The 25,937-nt window shown below is 42.6% G+C and overlaps 1 protein-coding gene across 1 annotated transcript in view; it reads left to right on the top strand.

The window, feature by feature from the left end:
• The window catches only part of LOC147731512 (retinol dehydrogenase 7-like), a 251,079-nt gene that overhangs the window by 56,504 nt on the left and 168,638 nt on the right, over window positions 1-25,937 (top strand). Inside the window, exon 2 of the mRNA XM_086956557.1 lies at window positions 20,720-20,758. Within this exon, the coding sequence (XP_086812683.1) occupies window positions 20,720-20,758 (39 nt within the window). The remainder of the gene's footprint in view (window positions 1-20,719; window positions 20,759-25,937) is intronic.

Genomic DNA, 25,937 nt, shown 5'->3' with positions numbered 1-25,937 from the left:
ATGTACAGTGTGTTAAACTGATGAACAACAGAAGGAAAAGATAAGATAACAGAGTATTTTTATAAACCAGTCCATATTTTTCCACAAAAATTGGTGTGGTGTCGTTTTTGAGTGGAATTGCCTTGAGTTACTGCTAGGTGGGGTGCAACCTTTACACATGTGCTTCTGGTTACTGATTGTCTTACGCTAGGCCAGGCTACCCTATGTGACTTGGCAACACTAGGTCCAACAAAAGGACACAGCCTATTCAGGTGTAAGTGAGGCTGGGCCAGATCCTCCCTCCCATCCTGCCAGTGATGGCCAATTCAGACAGACCTAAGCTACCATTGTGTTGGCTGTCTAGGAGGAATACACAAAGTCCAACTCTAAACTATACCCAGTCATGTGACCAGAGTCAGGCTGCAGGCACCAAATGGCTAGGGCAAGAAAATGTCAATCTTCTAATAGTGGCATTTTCAGAATAGTAATTTAAAATCCGACTTCACCATAAGTTAGGATTTTAAAAAAGGATTTCAGAGACATCAAACATGAGCCAGTCATCTCTTCCCATTTAGAAATTATGCTTATGACATGTAATAAGCCAACACATCCTATGGGAAGGATGGGCCTTGCGGTAGTGTAGAACGAATTTAAGAGGTTTCACTACCAGGACATGTAAAACTTCAAAGTGCACATCCAACCTTTTAAACACACTTAAGTCTGCCCTTGGCACTGTTAGGGTCTACCTTAGGGATGATATATATATTAACTAGCTTACCCGTCGCGCGGTGCTGCGATCTCGGAAGAAAGGAAATTTAAGAAAACTTGTTATGATAACATTTAATTTACATTCTGTCATTTTTATTGAAACTTATTCATTTTAATATGGAAAACATTTTAAAGTGTTGTTTTAATTCTGTTTATTTATTCGAGTGCTTTTGGATACACGGTATTTTTTGTTTTTCCGTCTGGTGCGTACACGAATAAATCAGAAGGTTTTCCGACATGTGAGCTGGCCACATACAGTTGTCCATGTGAGAAGCACGGATTCTCCAAATCTAGTCCACACACTTGCAGTGATTGTCCTTGTGCTTTGTTGATGGTCATTGCAAAAGCGAGTTGCACCGTAAATGTAAACGTTCAGTATTGGAAAGATTATGAGGGCCCTGGGGGGCCTGGGGCTGAAATGTAACCGATTTTTCATTTTTTTGCTATTTTTTGCCAAAAACCTTCGCAGGAGTGTACTCAACAACTTTTAACACTTTTTTTTTATTTTTTTTGCCAGAAACCTTTGCGGGAGTGTAGTCATCAACTTCCAAAGTTTCATGGCGATCGGATGAATGGTGTAGTAATGTATAAAGGACAAACAGACATACTTTCGTTTTTATATATGTAGAAAAGGAAGGTTTTGGCATGGTAAAAGGTTGGTTTTGCCAGGCCAACATGGTAGCTAAAACTTCATACACAGGCTCTTCAAAAGCAGGCCTGAGACATGTTTAAAGGGCTACTTAAATGGGAGGCATAATCAGTGATTCAGGCCCACTACTAGCATTTAATTTACAGGCCTAGGCACATGTGGTGCACTTTACTGGGGACTTATAAGTAAATTAAATAAGCCAGTACAAGCCAATGCTACCATGTTTTAGGGAAAGAGTACAATCACTTTAGTTCTAGTTAACAGTGGTAAAGTGTGCAAAGCCCTAAGACCAGCAAAAAAAAGTTAGCAAAACCAGGAGGTCTAAAGGCAAAATGTCAGGGGGAAATCATGCCAAGGATACCAGGTCTAACACCATGAATTTACAAAATGAATCTAACAAGTACCTCGGCAACATCCTATACGCCGGAATTAACAGAACTCTACTACACAAACTCCAAACCATCCAGGACGCTGCTGCCAGTCTCAGCCTCGGGACACCACATCACGAGCACATGACCCAACACTTATGAGACCTCCACCGGCTCCCTGTCAAGAAGAGGGTCACCTTCAAACTCCTCATCCACACCTACAAACCCCTCAGCAACATAGGACCCAAATACCACAACGAGAGAGTGTCCTTACATGTACCCAAGAGGAACCTCCTCTCTGCCGACCTCGCCCTGGCAGAGGTCCCCCACATCCGCAGAAACAGAGCAGGCAGAAGAGCCTTCTCCAACATTGCAGCCAAAACCTGGAACAAGCTCCCTGTGAATATCAGACGCTCCACGACCCTGCACACTTTCAGGAAGGACCTCAAGACCTGGCTTTTTGACTGATCTGGAACTGCCCCCCCACCTACCCACCCCCAGGACCTTTGACACCCTCAAGGGTCAGTAGCGCGCTTTATAAACCCCCTGATTGATTGATTGTTTGAAGTACTGTAAGCCCTGGGCAGTTCTAGATAACAATACAGTGCTGTCTACATATAGTAAAGCCGGGATGAGCTGGTCACCCATCATAGGCAAACTATGTCCCCCTTCAATCAAAACCTGCTTCAATTTGTTAGGAAAGTGTGAACAAGAAAGGAGCAATAATGCAACCCAATCTCACCCCGCAATTCAGGGAGAAAGACGCATTTGCCGTAAGGACCATACCTAACAACAGCAGTCAAACTCTGGTATAAATTCTGAAAAAAAGACAATATCCCTGTTGACTCCTATCTCCAACACGATGGACCAAAGCTTGACCCTGTTGACCCAATCGAAAGCAGAATTCAGGTCCATAAACGCAAGTTGTAATGCTCTTGATCGGGCCACTGTATAATTGTTGATCAATAGGTAAACATACAAGCATTGATCCGCTGTTTCTTGACTTGGGCAGCACTTAACGTCGGAAAGAGTTTGATTATGATTGACCTAGGTCGTCAGCCTTGTCAGGACCAATCTCCTAAACACCTTGACATTTGAGTCGATCAACAAGAGGGGCCTATAACAGCAAGGATCGTCTTGTGCCCCCTTATTCAAAACAGGTATGAGAACTGACTTAGATCAAGAAGGCGGAAAACAATGTCTTATGGTTGTATTTTTGTAGAGCCTTAATGATGGATCCCAGAAATTAACACTGGACTAGAATAAGCCCAAAGGTATGGAATTAGGGATCAGAGCTTTATTACCAGACAGCCCAGTGATGGCATTTCTGACTTCTACCCAATCAAAGCTTAACTTAGGGCTATGGTCAGAAGATTCCCATTCTGCTCCCACAGAGTTGGAGCATAGTACATTATAAATAGTTTTAAAATGTCCGATCCACACATCAGGTGAGACATGCAGTATTAACAGCAAATCTGGGGCAGAATTAGAGAAAAGGTGGTTAATTTCCCAGAACTTAATTTCAGTTCCAGGACTACAGGTGTCTGTCAACTTCTCCCATGGCCTCTGCTTCAAACATGTTTTCTGTGACATACAGCAGATAAATAGCGATCTTGGGACCACCATGATCTCCCGGTGTGCTTTCGAGCAAGAACGTCCAAACCATATGTGAGGTTTCGCAGTAGTTTTCCATGTGATGGATAAAAAACACCTAACAAATTTACTAATTACATTAAAATAAATAATAATAATGTCACCTGACGACCAGTCATCTGTCTACACCATCACAGCAAGCTCCAACCATGGGAGAATAAAATGTATAGATGTCAACATTCTTCCATCTGAGTCTTTGGCCCTGATCCACCATTGTCACTGCCTTATAAAACAAAGGCTGTGTAGGTGTCATGGTAGTGATCCAATAAAAGGAAACAGTCAAGCGGTTATGTCCGCTCCTGGATTCGCAAAACAATATTAAAGTTACGTAACAAAGAAACTAAAAAAGATGAGACAAACATCGAATTAATCTCTGTAGAAGCACCTCTCACTGTAAATATAGAAATATCCATAATGGTGCCAGCCCCAATCAAACTTTTACCAATTACAGACAAGTTAAAATCATATATTCAAGAAATGATATGCTCACCCAAATGGAAATCAAAAAGTGAGAATCTGCTGATATTAGAGAACAATAAGTCTCAGTATCCCTCAGAGGGCGACCGTGAAAAACAAATGAAGATCAAAATCATCAATCAATAAAACTGGGATGTGGCCTACAATTGAATTAGCATGCCTGATGAGAAGATTACATAATAGTTTGACATAGTCCCCTGTAAGCATGGCACTGTTGGCATTACAAAAAGTCATAACCAATAGCCGACTCAACTTGGTAACTGACAATCGTACCACTAACACAATTGGGGATCCAAAATCATTCTTTTCTAACTTACAATTAAGACTCAAGGCAACCAATACCTTGCTTCAACAAAGGAATATTAGACAGAACTATAACAAGTGGTGTAGCAACCGGAGGCAGGTCAAGATTAACTCTAAAGGGATCTTCACCACTATCAGATGTAGTGGTAACAACTGGTTGGTTGTGGGTTCTCACAGCCATAAGCATATACTCAGGAGGTAGAGCGGGCCCTGAGCGTCTAGTACAGACTTCCCTGAGGCACAACCAACATATCCAACTGACCCACCAACATCATGATCAGCCCCTGAGGCACCTGCCTCTTTGGTAGCAACTGTATAACAACATCTAGAGGCAAAAGGCAATCATTGGGCTTGCTCGATGATCAAACCCTTAGTCTTATCTTCTGGTGGGTGCCATATGGCCGTAAGAGTGAAAGAAGAAGGAGGAGAAGGAGATGAAGTTAATTTACAAAGAGATTCTTCAATCTTAGACAACATTCCCTTAAATGGCACAAACTAATTAGAAATCGTAACTTCAAATGTATCAAATAGGCTAAAAAGCAAGTCAACCAAGGGAGTGTAATTAGAACAAACATGACCCAGACTTCACTCAGAACCCCTTACCCCACTCTCAATTTTCCTTGGTTTATCTTAACTGCAGTATTCTCTGCAAAATCAGAGCTGGATATGTGATGCACGGTGGCCTCCATGATGTGAGTACTTACTGGGAGCAATGAGCCAACTGTGATAACCGTAAGAGGAGAAACTTCAGATAGAATAAAAGGCCTTTAGTAGTGGAGACCTGGGCTTCATCAGCAATATTTGTTGCAAAACACACTTTCTCCTCCACAACAATAACTTAGATTATAATAGCTCCCACTGCAGAAGTAAGAAAAGACATAATAGTGAATTCTTTACACACTCGTTTTTTAGCACTTGCCCATAATTAATAAAATACAGATGTCAATAAATTGGAATCAGAGTTAAGAGGGGTGACCCAGTGCTGTGTCTGCCAAGCACATCTGGGGGCAGACAGGGACAGTTTTGACCCGGGCACGTACCCTAATGCATCCTGCAAGCGTGCCACGCAGTGGGACAAACCTAGTGCTTTTGTAGCGCGGTGCGGCATGGGGTGTTCTGGGCCAGTGAGTATAATCAGCCCAGCAATCCAAATGTCTCCCTGTGCACTGAGCCACACCAAGCACTCTTGTTGCCTGGTGCAGCGTGATGTGTTCTGGGCAAGTGAGTCCAATCAGCCCGCCAATCCAAATGTTTCCCTGCACAGCGGGACAAACCAAGCAAATTTGTATCGTGGTGCGGCGTGGTGTGTTCTGGGACAGTGAGTCCAATCAGCCAGCCAATCCAAATGTTTTCTTGCACAACAGGATAAACCAAGCACTTTTGAAGCGCTGCCCTGAATGGTGTTTTCTTGGCCAGTGAGTCCAATCAACATGCCAATCCAAATGTTTCCCCAAGCAGCTGGACAAACCAAAGGATTTCATAGCCTGGTGTGACGAGGTGTGTTCTGGGCTGGTGAGTCCAATCAGACCACCAATCCAAATGTCTCCCCTGGCACTTATACTCTGCACTCCATTGTAAAAATTCTCAATATCCTTTACTCCAAAGAGTTATTCAAACTTTCATTTTTAAATCTATGCCCCTCTTTTATTTTATCTCAACCACCTTCTTTAAGATTCTCATTGGACCATTCTTATGCTTAAAGCTACCAAATGAAAGCAACTCTCAATCATGAGTCCAAATCACTGGGGTTGGGCGGAACTCACTGAGTTTTCCTCCGCAGAAGTCCACAGAGTTACCTAAAAACTCTGCTAGATTCCTGGAGTTTCATGAGTGGCAGAATATTGATATGCTTCATTGCTCACTCTGATGTTTAGTGCCAGGAGCTTGTCCCACACTGTAAAATCAGCCCTTATGCACTCAGCGGCACGCCGGAGGGCACTGCTTCATCCTGCTGCTTGAGTAGATCTTTTACTCGAGCAGCAGCTTTCTCAACGCAAGAGGCAGTTTTCTTAACACAAGTGATAGCGACTTGCCACGACCACTCGCATTGAGAAATCGCACTGGGATTCGTCCTAGCGCTTGGTTTTCTTTCTCATGCATGCCATCTTAATGTTGGTGAGCCGCATGCAGAAAAATCTCCACCATGCAGCAGTTCGTGGCGTTTTTCCAGAACTCTGCGCTTCAGGCAGAGCAGTGAGTGGGCAAAACTCTGCAAACTCAGTTGCAAGAGAGATGTTTACCACCCACCACTAAAATCAATTGTTTAGTAACAGTCCATTTTATTTATGCTAGTCCAGATGTCAGCAAGTTTGTTGGAAAAGGCTACCTTTCTGGCAATAATATGTAAAATGCTGGTTACGGCTGACAGTAATAAAGTGTCCCTGTTTCCTTGCTATATATTTGACCTTTTAAGCAGTCAACAATGAATTATGTCAGTCTGATTCTAGAGAGTTAGTCACACACCCTTTTTAATGCAGTAGTTTCTGTTCTGAGAAAGACTGTGCTTCTAATTACTAATCAGCGATACCTTTGAGCTTGTTTAACTTCTGCAGAAATCCCATCAGTTCACACTTCTCTGAAACCTTTTCTAATTAGGTTAGATGCTTCACTACTAGCAGTTCACCTCCCTCCTCTGCACTTCGTGCTTGCATCACCTCCCTCTATACACAAGTCATTAATAGGCACCTAATGCTGCATGTGCGGAGGCCTTTATTGGTATCCTCCACCCTAATTAGGAGAGAAGACATCTAAATGTGCTCTGAGAGACTGTTAAATATGCCCTACTTGCTTAACATACTCCGCTCCACACGCAACAGGGAAGCGCCAGGAGGCGCCTTAAGGGAGAGCTCCGCTCGGCGGAGCGCGGGGGCACTAAAAACTTACCGGCACCAAGGAGGGGGGAGGAGAGCAAGCCCTCACTTGTGCCGCCACCGCCAGGAGTCCACTTGACCAGCCTACAGCGCCGCCGCTCTGGGACTACATATCCCGGCGGCCCTAGCGGCGGCGCTGCTCCACACGCAACAGGGAAGCGCCAGGAGGTGCCTTAAGGGAGAGCTCCGCTCGGCGGAACGCGGGGGCACTAAAAACTTACCGGCACCAAGGAGGGGGGAGGAGAGCAAGCCCTCACTTGTGCCGCCACCGCCAGGAGTCCACTTGACCAGCCTACAGCGCCGCCGCTCCGGGACTACATATCCCGGCAGCCCTAGCGGCGGCGCTGCTCCACACGCAACAGGGAAGCGCCAGGAGGCGCCTTAAGTGAGAGCTCCGCTCGGCAGAGCGCGGGGGCACTAAAAACTTACCGGCACCAAGGAGGGGGGAGGAGAGCAAGCCCTAACTTGTGCCGCCACCGCCAGGAGTCCACTTGACCAGCCTACAGCGCCGCCGCTCCGGGACTACATATCCCGGCGGCCCTAGCGGCGGCGCTGCTCCACACGCAACAGGGAAGCGCCAGGAGGCGCCTTAAGGGAGAGCTCCGCTCCGCGGGACGCCGGGCTAAGCCCGGGCAAAGGGCGGGCCCTCTGTGGCCCTCAGTGGACCGATTAGGACGGGACGGGCCACCCCCCTTGTACCTTCTGCTAAAGGAGGTTAAGTGTACACACATTATTTTTAACTTTTTTCCAGTAACATCACTATTTCCACTTGATCATGCCCTGTAAGGGGGCAACAAGCTCACCTGCGCAGGGGTGTCCAGGTCAAGTGGTGCAAATGCAGCAAACGATTACCACAAGCTCCCTGCCTACTGTTCATGTGACAGACATAAACTGTCCTTGTTACTCTCCATCTAGTACGCTATCTCCTCCACTAAACTCCCCAAGAATGCATAACCTGTCCCAGTGGGATGAACTGAACAGTCTATGCAAAACAAAGTATGTTAGTGTGGATGCACCCTCTCTCGCCAAAGGCACCTGTACTACAAATACGACAGGCAGTACACAGGAATCCCCCTTTCTATTGAACAAAGTCAACACACAAGCCTCTGTACTCTCATGGTTATTACCCGTCAATAGAAAGCATGATGAGGACAATGCCGAAAGGACTCAATCCAAATCCCATAAACCATCTGTAAGCCCCGCATTGTCTGTTCATAATCTCCCTACCACCATGGAGACTGATGCCAAACTGATTGATTCAATATCTTATTCCCAGATCTCTCTTCTGACTCAGATTGAACAACTTGTTAAAACCATCATTTCCCCACTAATAGAAAAAATCAACGCTATAGGGGAAAGGCTCTCGGGTCTAGAGAACAAAATCACGGCTATCCTGAAACCCATCGATAATCCAGTAACATTGAACCGACCACAGCCAACTACCACTGTCCCAACAGCTAAGCGAACTGCCATCCACAAAAGCATGCAAGTCACCCTACAATCCCCTACAATCCCAGATTCAACTACTTCCAAAGCTCCTTTGAAATCTGTTATATCAAGGCCCTCAGAGGTAAAGACAGTACGCAAAGCACCATACATACACCTCCCGCCAGAAGCCGCGCCATATGTGTCCGTCCTCTCAGAAGTTCCAGCACTAGCGATGGGAAAAGCTGAAAGACAGCAGGACCTATTGAACAAAGTTATATTCTGGATGGGAAGAAATTGACCCCTACCACCGGACAAAGACGGCGGAATCCTGAGTGTGAGAAGGGTGGGCTGGTTGGGCCCACTACCAAAAAACATTTCAGGGGACCTGGTACTGGTTAGATTCAGGAACCGGAACATCGCACCATACTTAAGATCTTGTCCACCCCAAGAAGGGGATGGCCCAATACATATTTGGGATCTACTTGACTTTTATCCCTGTATGCCAAATATCCCCCGGTTAGGACCAACAATAGCCTACCACCACCCGTTGGGTGGGGAAGTCCAGGTACCCAGTGGTATTAGTTTCTCTGTTTCTAACAGATTTGATCCATTGTACATTTGTCGTAATTTTTGAGTCTACTCACCTTAAAGGACAAACCCGTGTATCTTACTCCAGATAGGGATAAACCCCTTGAATAACATGTCACACCACCGAACTCTGAGGTTGAGGTTATGTCTTTTCTGAAATTGAAGTTATGTTATTCTTGAATGCACATATTTATTTTTAACGACTGTCATTTTTTTGTACGCTTTTATGATTTAAAAAAAACTAAATCGAATAAAGCTTTAAAAAAAAAATACTCCCAAAGTCTGACTCCTTAGTGCACTACATAAGTCAGTGCTTTGGTGAGTGGGCGACAATATTTCCCAGTGGCGGTTGCCACTAGGTAGTTATAGTTAGGATTGCTTCTCCATAGACAGGGCGTTCTTTGGTTTGCTAATAACTTTGGCGCCGTTTGAAGAATCATCACAAAACTTTCCAACAAAAGCACATTCACTTTTGATCCTTTCTGGAAAGTTTTGGGGTGATCCATCAAGCGAGGGCTGAGATAAAAGGAGACCAAAAAAGCAAATTTTGCCATGCATTTGCCATAGACCTCTTTGGGAAGGGCTACTGCAAAAACTGTTGAATATAATTACTACTGGCAGGAAGCTAGATTTTGGTCCATAGATTGTGCTTTTTGTGATTGGTGTAAATCTGTTCAGTCGTTTTTGAAAAATAAAGGTTTAAAAATATTTGGTACGCGAGAGGCTCAGGGAAAACGGCCATTTAAAAATACAGTGTTTTGAGTGGCCCATTGGGCAAATTCGCTTCAGTGGAGGTCAGACTCCCCTGAGAGGGGGCGTTCTGATTGGCTGCCAGGAACATGAAAAAGATTTTGCTGGCAGCCATTACAGAACTCGGGGACTTAGTCCCCTCCCCTACCAACCACTGCTTATGACCTCACATATTACATCACTAAGACGTGTTCTGTTTCATTATTTATGACATCACTGAAGACATCACCCAACTTTCTTTTGTACACTTTACTCTATAATCTAGTAGGGCATTAAAGGCCTGAAAGTAAGTACGAAGTAGCTCAGTATAATAAGAAGCATCATTAATTCCATCACAGATACAACTCCCTTAGGTGTAGCAAGCATGTGTTATGTGCAACATTGACCCTATGCCATACACTGCACAGGTAGCCTTCTTCACATTAACAATGAACCCCAGATATTTGGTAAAGCCGCATTGCATGTGGTGTTCAATATGTATGCAGCTGTTCAGAGAAAGCCAAGTTCCTCAAGATACTCAATGTCTGTTCCAAAATGAATGCCCTACTACAGACAGTTTTTTTCTGTACACTCTATGTAAAATATATCCAGAGAAAGACTATTCACCTAAATTAACCAAGGACTGAAGGTGCTAAGGATCATACTACCTGCAGCCTCCATAGTGTGGTGAAAACTTTACAAATAACTTATTCTCTGAAGCAAAAGAAGCACATGTACATAGGTTAGTACCTGGTGCACACAGTCTTCTATGTAATGTAGATATTGTCATGCTTTGAGGATTCTATTAACTCAAGGGTGCTTGCAATGCTTAGCATCTACTTCGTAGAATCTTTGTCCTGTTGGAAACTTTTTCTGGAGAAACATAAAAACTGGACACAAGACGTCAACTGTCATCTGCACACAAGTTACTCTTCAATACAAAGATTTATAAAGTTTTCAGTACCTCTACATACCTATGATACATTAGAAGCACATGTGTTTTGAAAACACCTATTAGCTGAACACAGGCTATACAAAATTAGGTAGAAAAGTAACATGGTAGCTACCTGCCACTGTGTAAAATATAAAACAGACTAACAGAGTTGTTGGATGAGGTCATCAGTACCGTAATCACTGATGCCATTTGAGATGTCATCAGTAATGTCATAAATGTTGTCATAGAACATGTCATGAGCGATGTAGTATGATCAAGTTATAAGCAGTACATGGTGGGTGCGCAAGTTTTAATTATCTCTGCTAACTATAACTGGTGAAGTTCTGTGTTTTATTAGGTTCAAAATATTACTGTCACTGACATATTCACCTAACTATAACAATGCTTTAAGTTTTGTATATATATATATATATATATATATATATATATATATATATATATATATATATATATATATGTATGTATATATATATGAATATTTAAGGAATCGGTAAAAAAACGATTCCTTAATTTAAGGACTCGATAATTTACTGAATCCTTAAATCCTATGTATGGAGCACTCAAGTGAGTGTATTTTTGGTTTAAGGATTCGTTATTTACCACCAACTACAAGTTAGTGGTAAATACCGAATACTTTTCAAAAAGCAATTCTGTGCTTTTTTAAAAGTGCCATGTGGCAGACATAATTGCTCTTAGAGCATGTATATGCGCCACATGTGCACACATGCACCATTCAGGGGTGCAAAAGGGTGTCAATGTGATACCCTACCACCCTTAAATATGCTCCCCCTATTACCGATTCAGTATTTACCGAATCGGTAATAGTGAATGGCTTCCAATTCATTCCCATGGGCCTCCAGGCCCATAGGATTGAATGGGATGGTGATTCCTTATTACCGAATCGGTATTACCGATTCGGTAATAAGGAATCTTACTGAATCGGTAAAATTTACCGAATTATTTCCTACATCACAATTACTGTTTCTTTAATACCGAATCAGTAAAATTCAGTATTTAAGAATAGGGAATTTGTGATTACCTACATCTAGCCATATATCTCCCCCAGGTCTGATAAATTGCAACAATTCTTGTTTTCTCCTAATGATTTAGATGTTGAAGCTTTTCGCAAAGAAATCCATGCGTCACAAAATTGACCAGACATTTTTCCACAGATAAATTTCAGCAAGTTGAACATGTTGAAATTTCAAAGTAGGAAAAAACGGGAGCATGTGATTTTTATTGCACGAATTATAAAGTCGAAATCTGCGCAAGCAGATGTTCTTACTGGGGGGACACTGGTAATCGAGGCCTTCTTGCCTGTATCTTCCTCTCTAGAATCATCACTCCATGGACCCCAGATCCTAAGTGGGCAGTGATAGTGAATGATCTGCACCTTCAAGGGGCAAAGGTCAAAAAGGATCCCTCTGAAAACAGCTAAGAAATAGTCACTATTTGGTTCATATACCCTACGTCTTCGTTATAATAATTTCTAACTAGATTTAACATGCACCTGGGCGAGATTACACACTAGGTTTCCTTGGAAACATGAGAAATCACAGTGACAAAATACTCCTTGCTCTGTAAATTGTCTCTGCTTAATCCCAAAACCTTTAATAGGATTTCATAGCTTTTTTCCAAGATGACACTTTCATGTCTAATGCAGTGTGATGTTAGAGGCTTTAAGATGTAATTAAATGACACTAAGAGGTTGTCGTCAGGTCACCAAGTGTCTTTGCACTGGTCAGTCTTTCAGGAGGTGATCATTAATGTATAGGTATACTAGCAGCCCACCCAGCATTGCCTGGGGCAGAAGGGGGCTGGGGGCAGCATTTCAGGCTTGCTTGCACTCCCGCCCCGGCCCCCGCCCGCCACGACAGTGTCTGTTTCCCAGACAATGTTGTGGCGGGCGGGGTCCGGGGCGGGAGTGCACGCAAGCTTGAAATGCTGCCCCCAGACCCTGAGCCTTACCGCAGTTGTTCCGGGCCAACCTCCCGCACCGGCTCCCGTCCCGCGTCCTGTGTCTCTGAAATGCTGCCCCCAGACCCTGAGCCTTACCGCAGTTGTTCCGGGCCAACCTCCCGCACCGGCTCCCTCCCGTCCCGTGTCCCAGAGCCTTACCTGAGCCGCCGCTCCTCCCCGAGCTCCTCACTTCACTGCCGCTCCTCCTCGTCATCACGTACGTTGCGGCCAGCGCTACGTTGTGGCCGGCGCTACTTTCATGGCACTACTTTTTTTTAAAAGTTATATTTTTAAATTTACGTTTTTTTTTATTTTCTATAGCCTATGTCCATCTGCACACCCTGAGGATTACAACAATGTATTGGGTGTGTGGATTGGCCCTCGGGTTCCCAAGTTTACCTTGCCAAAAGGTTTGTGTTCTCTCTTTATAATAGTAGTATAGATAAATGAAGTCTTTGGTGTCCTATAGATGAGCAAATTACACATAACTAAAGATGGCTAGATGATGCACTTACACTTGGCCTCTAAGTCAATCACTTCTTTAGTATAATGACTTTTGTTTCCTAAAAAGTGCCTCCCGATCCTTTGCAATTAATATTACAATTCTCTCCTTCCCTCTGTTTTTTCTTCCAGCTTATCTCACTTTTGCCCCATACAACTTTTTTCCTATTTTATTTTACCCATAATCTTAGGTGCCAATGTTGAATCCTGTATCTTCCTTCCTGCCTTTGTTGCTTCATAATATCTATGTGTGGCAAAACTGCTCAGCGGGGTGAGCACCTGCAGCATAAGTACGTGTGATTTCTGATCTATAGAGCCACACGGTCAACTTCCCCTTTCAATTACTTGATTTTCCTTCACTGAACTAAAGTTCCACAATTCAACTTCATCTTTCAATTACTTGATCTTTATTAAGTGCGAAGCTTTCAGTCTATATCCTTTCATTGCACTGTTTCTAGGTCTTTGCCTTCCTTCCTCTTCCCTCGTTTTGTCTATTCCTACCTCACTCTGTCCATTTTATGCCCATCCACCACTCATTTCTCACAAAAGTTCTCCTGTCCTATGAGTGGAAGCAGTTTTGTCAAAAATGAATACGGTGTTCATTGAAAAACAGTCAATAGAGTGGGTAGTTTGCCATGGGATGGCCAAGTTGGGGCCTCCTCCAACCCCTCTGGGTTTAGTGGAATACTAGTCAGGGTCTAAGCGACCCCCTTTGACATTGATTTAATTCCTTTTACTTAACCTGTTACAACACTTACTTTTCCTCCATTTCTATTGGCTGTAGCATGATATTTCCTGTTCTTCTTTGTGTGTTCGCTCTTATCAATTTCCTGGGCCAAATTACTGTTTCCATTCGCTTTTGAAGCTGAACTTTTTTTGATGTTTTACCTGCACCAGGCTTTCATACATATCCAAAAGCTCCGAAAGCTGCCCCCCTCTCATACGAATTGCATGTGCCTGGTCTGTTTCATGCTTGCTCTTTCATTATTATTATTATTATCCTCCTCTTCGTCGTGCCCAAACAGTCTGACTTTAATATGGACACCTCTCAGGATGTTACCTTGTTTTCATAAGTCACAGGTCATGTGGGAGATACAGTCATTCGTTCTCACCAAGTTGCTGTTTTGTAATTCTTTCACAGCTGGTCTGGGTAACATTGATTCTAGTATTGTTTAATTCATTAACTTTACGATGTTAAATGAAAAGCAGCAGCTGAGAGTAAACACTGTAACTTTAAAAACAAGGACACATGCATTTGTTTGTAGGGATGCGGAGATTAAGTGATTCAACCAGAATCACAGGATGTTGAGTCGAAGCCGGAACTCAAACCTGGTCCTCAGTTTCCATGTGGGCAGCTCTGGTCATTAAGCCACACCCTCCTATGATTGCTCCTACTTTTTTAAAGTTACAATGTGCACTCCCAGCTTCTGCTTTCTGTTTAATGCCATAAAGTTCTGATGCCTCAGGTAATTCCTCGTGCTCTTCTGAATGTCGCCAGATATTTTGGTTTCTTTCAATAGTCCAAACTCTCTGGGGGAAACATAACATGTCTATAAAGCTTGTAAAGACTTTCCGATTCCCAGTGGGGTAACTCTGCTACGGTCCCACCGGGAATCCCGAGCTACTCCTAATGAAGCACCAAGTTGAATTCTCTCTGTAGTCAAGGCTACATATTTTGTCCTTGCCACCACTCTACTGGGCTGTAAATATCTGAAATTTAAATGGTATGTATGCTAGACTTTAGAATTACTGCCCCAATGAAGTGTTTACAATATATTGCCTTTCTCAGTAAACAAGTCAGAACACTTTTACAGAGTTTCTTTAACTTGTATGGCACAACTGCTAACCCATCTACAACTTAGAAAAAAAAGTTATTAATAATCACATAGGCAAAACTAATGCATTTAGCAATGCTTGTTTCCTCCTTTATATCATCACCAGGCTGTAATTTCCTCACAGTATCACTAAACCTGCATTGCTCCTTCTCAAGGCTAGCTCACCACATATGTTAACTGGACTCTTCATTCCTGAAATCCAAAGTATCCCACATTTTCCAGTAATGGAGAGTCAGTTCACTGTGCTGGGTTGTAAGCTTGGTACTATAATAATATTATATTCTTTATTGTCCAATTAATTAAAATCATTACAATAAATCAACACAGTTCATAAAACAAGGTAATTTCTTACATTCCTTAAAGATAATGAGGAAATGTTAACATATCTTTCTAACTTAGAAATACATGATAAAATATCATAAAAAGGTAATTTGTTAATAATCGCATATAAACATTACAGTTCACATATTAGTAAACCCATTCATACAGATAATCTTTGAGTCCCCTCTCCGGTTTTTAAACAGCCCCTAAAAAGAAACAGAGCATACAGTGACACATGTTTGGTCCAGTTGTGATCTTAGTACTTAAAATATAAAATGCATCCACATTCATTAAAATTACCCCATATCTCAGATACTTTATAAAATGTATCAAGTTACATTATCAGTATAGGGGAAAACAATATAGTTGGAATCATAGCCGAATTCTATTCTTATTATATAACCACAACATCGTCCTGAGCCAGTTTTTTCTCCGATATAATGATACATTTTACAAAGTTAACTGTTAAATTGATGATACGCCCTTGGAGGCACAATATTATTGCTTGGCGACACGTTCTCACCCCTCGTTAGTTAAATATTGGTTTTAAAAGTGTTAATCTTTCTTGACACTGTTTGGTGCAAATACATACAATGTGCAATAACATTTTATTAATATAACCACATAATCTATACTTTTGTGATTGCCAAACTTGCACCCATCTAGGTGTACCATCTTTTGTTGGGTAATGTTCAAACCTAAGCTGAAGCAATATATCCCAAACCGCCGGTTTCAAGCAAGAAGTTAGATAGAATTGGGGTTCAATTTTATTATACGAATTAAAACCGACCAGGAGTGTTTTTTTTACAGTCTGCTCCTGATCTAAATTTTAATGATAGCAATTTATTTTATTGATTTAAAATCTGTTTTAAAAGGGTTTTATTTCTAATCATATTGTCAAAAGGTTAGAGTTTAAAAGTATTCAAACTTTCCGTTAAGTATGACCTCCATGGTCTTGCATACTACTTCCTACTCATTTCTTGCCAACACATATATGTAAAAGACTCAGAGTCCGATAAATAAAGTGAAAATAGACATTTTAAAAATGCAGCTTGTCTTACCAATATTTGGTTTAGCAAACCGAATTCCAGTCTAACTGTAGCGTGTCCAATATTTTTTGAAATCCTAAAAATTGACTTAAAAACATTTATTTGTAATGTATTCAGCAGTTGGCTATCTTTTCCTTTTAGTGACCCATAGGAGGGTTAAGTTTTGCATTCATTACTTTTAATAAATGACTGTAACTAGGGCATGACATTCATAACGCAATGATCTAAAGGCAAAAGACAATGAAGTTACCTTGGCCTTTAAGTTATCAAGGTGTGGTTTAAAAGTCATTCTATCATCCAGCGTAAATCCTAAGTATTTATACTGCTTTACTGTTTCAATAGATAAATCCTTCATGTTTCATAATGTCTTATCTGATTTTGTTGATCCTTTTTGTTTTTTTGGCATTTATTTGTAAACCACTCGCAAATATATATATCGATCAAATTACTCTATCAATCTTTGCAGCCCTATTTGCCTGTGCCTTAGCAGAATAGTATCGTTTGCATATTGCAAATATTTTGCACTTTGGCATGCAAGAATTGGCGAGTGTGCATTGACACTATGTAAATGATGAGACAAGTCAGTCATAAAAAGGATAAAAAGACAGTGGGCAAGTACGCAGCCCTGTTTAAGGCCACTATATGCTTCAAGGTTCTGAGTGGTACTACTTCCATCCCCCACTTTGACCTGTACCCATGTATTTGTATACAATAGTACAATCATATCTAAAAGGTTTTTTGATTCGACCCACGCTGCCCAAAGAAGGTTACACGGAACAGAATCAAAAGCTGCTTATAGTTCTACATAACAAAACGTTTTTGCTTTTTGTATTTGGTTTTCTCTGCCAGCAAGGTAAGTATCAGCAGATTTGTTATTGCTGATTGTCCCCTTTGAAATCCAGTTTGAAAATTGGGATAACCTTCCTTGTAGATGCCCATTCCTCTAGATCTTTGAGTAATAATGTTGCATTTTTTTTTGCTTCTACATCCGTTAGGGCAATTAGCCTATAGTTTGCTGAATTTTCATGCGGGCCACTTTTGTAAATCGGATGTATTATGCTGCTTTGGCAAGATTCTGAGATCTGCTTGGTTTTTACGATGTCTTCAAACATTTAAGTAAGAAATTTTGACCATATGTTTGTTCTTGCTTTAAAAACCACATTCGGGATCCCATTTGGACCAGGTGCACCATTTGTTTTCATCCTGCTTATCAATGACTTTACCACATCGCTTGATGTTACATAAATACTAATAAGGGTAATATATAAAAAAGACAGCCATGCATTGAATAAATGTTATAAATATTACAATAGATGTAAACACTGTTCAATGAGATTCTCTCTCCCAATAAATTAGCTAATAAGAACATTACATATTCTCTTGAATCCCCATTGTACACTATGGGGTGGGGAACTGACTTGTGACAGTGGACTAACCACATCTCATAAATCTCAGTGCTCTGTATCTGTGGTGGATTACAAGATATCGTGCCGGCCGGACGACTACCACATCAAGTGTAGTCCACCCCAATCTTACAGCTCATTCAAGCTAGAAACCATAGGCACAGCTTATTATTATTATTATTATTATTGCTCCTTGATGGCAGGTTGCACACACACCACACCCATCCGGCACATGAGTCACAGGCCATGTGACACCGCAAATACAAGGGCCCGACAACGTCACATTCCCCTCCGCCAGTGGTGACTGGATGACAGACGCTCCACGGTTCTCAATCATAAAGGGCCCATGAGTTGTTGCGCAGAGTGTTAGTGGCACCCGAAGCCTTGCAGCCGTCACAGGCCTACCATCACTTGGTGCCGACTGGGGTTGCACAGGGTTAGTGGCACCGAAATAGTGGGTGTGCAGCCTGCGTGGATGACGTGTGAAGAAGTATGGCTCAATGGTTAGAGCGGCAGACCCCGATGCAGAGGTCTAGCCCGGGACCAGGGTTCAATTCCCCGCCTCGGCGGGTCTTGGGCTCAAAATTCCACTGACCTGATAATTCTCGCCTTGGTGCCTACTCTAATCATAGAGTCCCACTCTGCAACTCTGGGCAATAGCTTGCTTAATATCCACAATGGCCCCCACAACGCTAAGGATGCCTGGCCTCCACCCTGGGAGTGCCCAGGAGTGGACGCCTCACAGGGAAAGCCAGGACGGGTTCCACAGCGGTATTCGTACAAGCGCCTTGAGACCCTTGCGGTGAGTAGTGCGCTATACAAGTATCAATTTACAATTTACAATTTTATGTGGTCACCGCCATTGATGACTCAGGACTCAGCGTCATGTGTGGGACCTGCTGGGGCGGGCCCGCATGATGTGTACCACGCCATGGTAGCGGGACCAGGGCCTGGAGCTTGCACGGGCATGTGGTGAGCCTACTGGTGGACACACTGGTGGCAGCAGGTGAACAGTGGGGCCTGTGTGTGCAGGGGCGGCAGTGTCTTTCTCTCTCTCCCTTCCTTTCTTTCTCTCTCTCTCACTCTCTGTCCCTTCCCTCTCTCTCTCTCTCTCTCCCTTTCTTTCCTTCTCTCTCTGTCACTCTCTCTCCCTTCCCCCTCTCTCTCTCCCTTCCTTTCCTTCCCTCTCTTTTTCTCTCTGGATTACTTTCCTTCTCTGTTTCTCGGTGTCTCGCTCCTTTGATGTGCACATGACACACATCCTGATTTTATGCTTTATTTTCCAGGCTGTGATGTCGAGATTGTCCTGACGGACCCAACAGGAGTCTTCTGCATTGGTGTTTTGTGTTGAAATTCAATAAACTTTTTGGTTGTTACTTCAGTGCTGTGTGACTGTTTCTTGTTTTTCTGGCCACACATGTGTATTTATTTTGGCAATGTGCGTCATCATGTGCTTTTTGTGGCTCTTGTGTAGTGCAAGATATGTGTATGTCCGCTGGGGGGGCTGGGGGTGGTGGCAGGGGATGTTTGGCCCTCTTGGGTATCGGAGCTGCATGATCATTGTCTCCATGGCATCTGTGGGTCTTCAGGTGTGGCGCTTGGCTGGGATCCCTTTAATGCTGTGGGTAGTCATCCTGCTTAGCACCAGCAAAAGGCAGGTGCTATCACAGCGTATCGCCTGTTTTTGTTGCGCTTCACAGATCTGGCAGTTTGTTGTGAAAGTGGTGTTGTGGTTTTTTTGTGTGCTTTTGCACCGGAACGCCTACTCTGCATCTCATTAGGGTTAGTTGGTGGTGTCCAATGTGGAGACAGATTTTGGGGCAGTTATTGCGGGAATACTGGCGATGTCTGCAGTTTGCACCAGCTTGAGAATGGGGTTTTAAATCAATCTCCACTTTTGATGCGTTAAGGTGGAGATAAATCGGAGATAAGTCCTTTTGAATATCCCCCTGGGACTTAATAAGTGGTACAATGGTCACATCCCTAAGATGCAATTCCTTGTGTTGATTCTTGGGTAAAGAAGAAGGACTCCAATTTCGAGTACCCACCGACTTACAAAATTCCAACCATAGATTGTCAAACATAAAAGGCAGAATTGAACATCAGGAAACTGGAAAATAACAAAGGTATTAAAACCAAAAATCCATATTTGCATAAGTAACTGGTACTTAGTATGTGTTGACTGACTGACAATTTTGGAGAACTTTGGGGTAAAGTTTTGGAAATTAATGAGTGTAAAACGGTCCTGTGAAGCATTAAATGCGACAATTCATCCTTGGGCAGTCGTCTCTCTCACAAACACACAAATAAACTCATCCAGGCATCCACACACACAAACACTCTCTCTCACAATCACACAGGTACAAGCGCACATACACAAATTCACCCAAGCGCACACACACTCTCTCTCTCTCAGAAACACACAAGTACAAGCACACACACACTGACTCATTCACATGCATTCTCTCTCTCACGAACACGAAAGTTAAGGATTCACACAAACTCACCCAAGCATACACACTCATTCTCAGTCTCTCACAAACACGAAAGTACAAGCATGCAGACACAAAATCACCCAAGCACACACACTCTCTCTCACTAACACACAAGTAAAAGCACACACTCACAAACTCGCACAAGCAGACACACACACACTCTCTCTCTCTCTCTCTCTCTCTCTCTCTCTCCCTCTCTCTCTCTCTCTCTTCCTCACTTTGTCCACTCTGTGCCCCCAGAAACATCTCAGGCCACTCAGTTACGTAAAAACAAAACAAAAGCTTATTCTGGCCGTATTCATCTATGCATTGTAGCTTGAAACCATAGTGTGCAATATTGCGCCTCAGATACTGCAATGTAATGATTCCTGCATTTTTTTCTCCCGAAGGACACCGACGACGAAAATGTCTTTGAGAGAGGCCTGGAGGTAAGTCAATATAATAGATGCATTTCGCAACATAATTAAGAATAAACATAACAGTTGCCGCATGTTGTTTAAAAGAAAATATATATTAAAGTAGAATAACGTGTCCTATAATGAAGCCATTCCTGTCTTCACATTCAGGATGTGAGTAGTAGGCATTTGCTGCAGTTGCTCGTGCATATCACAGTGGCGCGTGACCAAATGCAGAACCACTTACCTACAACGAAAAGTAACTCATGACGCCCAGGTTCATGCATGGACAGCATTTCATCGAAGTGCCAAGGGCGGCAAAAGTCTGTTCGCTTCACGTTGCTGCCTTTGTGACACAGCAAAGGCAAAACTAGGGGGCTTATTTACAAAGCCCCCTGCGCCGATGCGTCAGTTTAAATATGGAAAAAAGTGACGTACTGGCGGCGTAAGGGGCTTGTAAATAAGCCACTGGGGGCCCACTGGACAAGCCAGGCAACCTCACATGATGCGGATGTAGGAAGGCCTGGCCCCAGGTTTCTAAAACTGGGAGGGCCATGAAAACATCTGAGTGGGCCATGAAGATGCATGGGGGAAGCAGGCAAAAATCAACAGGTTGTACTGACTACATGGAAGGGGGGCATTGCTGTGCCCTCTATATAAAACAGCCTCCCACAGAGAGCTATCAAACTACTGACTGATGGTCCTACTTGATTTTGAAGTTATTACATGAACTAGAAACGTGGGTTGCACACCAGAATCTTTTGCAAATCTTTTAAAAGGCTTCTTTGAATGATACACCACACAAAACGTTAGCACTGTCTATGGTCGCTAACATTTTAAAGCTGGGGAACTACTGTATGCTTACTTCTTGGACTTTGAATCAACGTGACAGATTTACAAGCCGCTTGAGCCACTTTTACGCCACCAGTGCATCACTTTTGTGATGCAGCAGTACTGTAAACAATGCGACACGTTGCCACACATTTACAACGTCATGCATCTAGGGAGATGTGTCATGTTGTAAAGCCCTGCGTTCCATTATACCTGCATCAGGTATAATGTTATGTTATGTTATGTTATGTTATGTTATGTTATGTTATGTTATGTTATGTTATGTTATGTTATGTTGTTATGTTATGTTATTATGAGCTTGTAAAGTGCCTTATCACCCAGAGGTATCTAAGCGCTATCAGCGGACACACAACACCAGTAATGTATGCAGGGCGGGCGTTTCGGCGCAAGAAAACCTCGTAAAAGTGGCGCCGAGAAATCTACAGGATTTCACTGCATCACTTCTACGATGCCACTGCATCAAAACCGTATGCCTGCTTGAAGCAGGCGTTAGCAGTGACGCAGCACAATAGGAATTCCTGGGCATTGCTGGAGTTGCGTCGTGCTTGCGACACGACTCCAGCAATGCGTTACCTTTACGCCAACAGATGCTTGATGCATCTGTCAATCTTTGCATCACAGTGCGCCGCATTGTAAATGCAACGCATCCATGCTGGCCGATTTTTTTTTATTGCGTGAGGCAATTAAACTGACGCATCAAGTCAAGTCTAGTCAGAGGGACTTTTTAAGTCTCATGGCACTTGCAAAGACTTCATATGGGCTAGCAGTCAGAATTGGACAACATTATTGATGCTCAAATAACCACGTTTTTAGTTCCTTCCGAAAAAGTTTGTAATCCAAGATGGAAAGAAGATGAGACAGGAGCTTATTCCAAAAGGTATGGGGAAAGAAAAGAAAAAGAACGACCACCGTTTCTTACAGTGCGAATTTGTTGCGGGGTGAGGAGATGTTTTGTAGTGGATCTTAAAGGTCTACCTGGCTGATACCAGTTTAGTTTTTTAGCTAAGTAACTAGGTCCAGTTCCTTGTATACTCTTGTGGGTAAGGCATATTATTTTAAAACAACCTCTCTTTTTTACCGGGAGCCAGTGCAAAATCCTCAGACTAGGAGCTGATGGAGATCTCGATGGAAGATTCAAAATGAGTCTGGCAACCGTATTCTGCAAGATCTGAGGTTTTGCAGATAGATCTTCGTTTATGGAGGCTAGTAAGGCATTCCCTTAATCCATATGACTTACAATCAGTCCCTGTACTAATTGTTTCCTGAATTCAATTGGGATCCACTTAAAGATTTTGTGTAATTTCTGCAGAATCCCATAGCAAGTGCCTATTGGAAAATTTACATGATTTTTCATTGACAATTTATTGTTATTCCGAGATTAAGCACTGCTTGTTAGGAGATGGGCATGGGCCCAACACTTGGGGCCACCAATTATTGGACCAGTACTCCTCGGCCTTGCCAAACAGGATGACCTCGGTCTTACTACAGTTGAGCTGTAAATTGTTATTTACCATCCAGTTGTTGATGTGGATCATACAATTTTTAAAGCGGATCATTGTGTCTGTAGGATCAGGACCAAACGTGATTAACAGCTAAGTGTCATCAGCGTATGACTCTGCCTCAAAGCAATAGGACCTGATTACCCTGAGGTGTAGCATAGAGGATGAAAAGCATTGGGCTGAGGATGGAGCCCTGAGGGACTCCAATGCTCACCGATCTACTACGTGAGGCCAGGGTATCTATTTGTACTGTAGTTGTATGGTTCATTAGTTCATTCTTGAACCAGCCCAGGGTCTTTCCCCTGACTCCCATCTTCCAAAGCCGTTGTTCTAAAATGCTGTGAAAGATGGTGTCGGAGGCGGCTGACAGATCTAAAAGGACCAGCATGGCTGATTCTCTGTTGTCCAGTGTCTGCCTAATATTATCAACCACCTCTACTACTGCTGTTTTAGTACTATGTGCAGCCCTGAACACTAATTGTGACGGGTCGAGAAGTCCGTGGTTTTCCAAGTGGGAAGTAAGCTGTTTATTGACCAGGGATTCAAGTACCTTCCCAAAATATGGCAGCAGCGAGATAGGACGGTAGTTGCCAGGCACCCTTGGATCTGAAGTGGGCTTTTTTAAGATTGGCTTTACTTGCACTACTTTCCATCTAGTGGGGACCGTGGCCTGATCTAGAGACATACTAAATATCTCTGTCAATTTAGTTATGAGAAGAGGGGCTATGTTTGTGCAGGAACGGGGTGGAAGAGCGTCTGTTGGGAGCCTGATTTGATCTTGACTAGGGCTGCGGAGACTTCTTCCTGAGTAACTGCTCTAAATTCCGATATTAAAGGCAAAATGAGATGCCTGGTAATGACCAGATGGGAGTCTACATTATTAATGTCATGATGAGGGAAAGACCTATATATCGTTTAAATCTTTTCATCAAATAAGGAGGACAATGTATCTACCCATTCTTGAGTGGGGGTATGGATGTGCTGGTCAGTATAGGGAGTGGTAAACTCCTTCAATATTTTATAGAGCTCTTTATTGGAGTTTACGGCATTGTTGATATTATTAGTCAGGTACAGCTGTTTAGCCTGTTTTATGTTATTTAAATAGAAACAATGAATCTGATTATATTTCATACGATCTTCATTTGTATTAGTTTTCCTCCAATAACGTTCAGCAGTCCTGCTGGACATTTTGTCAATTTTTAATGCTGAAGTAAACCAAGGCGGCGCTTTGGCCTTGACCTGAACCCTTGACAAAGGTGCCAAGTGATTGCGTCTTCAAAAGATGTTGCTACCTGGTCTATATTTTCTGTTTGGGAAACAGACTGGCAGTTAAAGTGAGCTGAGAATGCTGCTTTAGTGACTCTACACCATGGCCTGACACATTTAAAGTCCTTGTTAGAACGGTTGTTTAAAGTATCAATGGGAATACAGAATTTTAATAGATTGTGGTCAGTCCAGAATAGTGTTAAAGATTGCTCTACTCTAAGTTTAGTTGAATTAGTGAATAGCACGTCCAAAGTGTGGCCGGCCTGATGAGTGGGTCCCACTAACTTCTGGACCAGACCCAATGTCTACTGAGTAGTTACCAATTGATTGGTATCAGGGTCCGAAGATAACTCTGCATGGTAGTTAAAATCACCAATAAGGATAAAGTTATCTGCAGCTAATACATGTGGGGCGATTTGTTCGAGTAACTGATTTACAAAGTTGTGTTTTTGACCTGGGGGTCTGTATACTAGGGCCCCTCTCCATGTTGGATTGAATTATGATTTTAAAAATAAGTATTTCCGCTTTTTCAGTGATACAAGAGTCTAGCTGAATGATTTCAAATTCTTCTTTAGAGGCCACTGCTATCCCCCGCCTCTGCTAACAACTCTATCTAGTCTGGTTATGTGATATTGAGATGGAAATGCGATAGCTACACCAGGGGAAGCATCTCTGCTAAAATGCAGAGATGCGTCAGTTTCTTCTAATTCTGCCCCAACATTTGTTGGAGTTGGTAGAAGCATATTGTCCAATAAATGTGATAGCTGGAGAATTCCATCCTGTTAGAAGCTGTTAGCTGCTATGCAGTAGAACCTCGGTTCAAGTAAAGTTAGCGGGCCCTGCTTTATCCCATAGGATCTATAATAATTAGCAGTTGCAACAAGGCTGTGTGCTCACCCATAACTTGATCAGAAGGGGTGCATTAATGCACAAAATGAATCCTGAGAGGCTTTTCGCTCTTTCCATGGGTGCAAACATGGAAAATGGAATAAACAAGGAGAAATAAAGTTATTTCTTCCCCTTACACTTCACCTTGAGAGGTGTAAGGTTTTAGCGCATCCCCAGGTTCGCATGTTGTTGTGAATCTGAAGAAGCATCAACATCTATCGGTGTCGCATGGGAACACCCTACGTAACACCCACAGACCCTATCCTGAGCACAGAGTAAGGCAACACAGCGATTTGTGCTGCCTTGTCTTACTACATATCTATGAGGCCTTTCAATGCCACGCAAAATGGCTTTGCGTGGCCTCGTAGGTATGATTTCATAGTTTGCCCTGCCGAAGTGTTACACAAAGGGACTCTATAGAGGTGTATGGAGCTCAAAAATAAGCTCCATAGTGATTAGTGTTGTGGTTAATATTATTGTAAAAAGTATCAATGATGAACATATTGTTGTATGTATTGTGTTAAGTAGTATGTCATTTATTGTAGTGTGTTTGATTCTATATGATTATTCAATAATTTTTTCATGTTTGTAGTAAGATAATTTATTAGTTATGAAATTGTTGAAATTTGTATTTTTAGTTGTATTACTATGTAAATAATGGTTTTGTACTTTTTTAGCAGTGGGATGTTATTTTAATGATATTCAAA

This window comes from Lissotriton vulgaris, chromosome 2_1, assembly GCF_964263255.1.
Source record: "Lissotriton vulgaris chromosome 2_1, aLisVul1.2, whole genome shotgun sequence".
Lineage (NCBI taxonomy): Eukaryota > Metazoa > Chordata > Amphibia > Caudata > Salamandridae > Lissotriton > Lissotriton vulgaris.
This window is presented reverse-complemented; position numbering and strand designations above follow the sequence as displayed.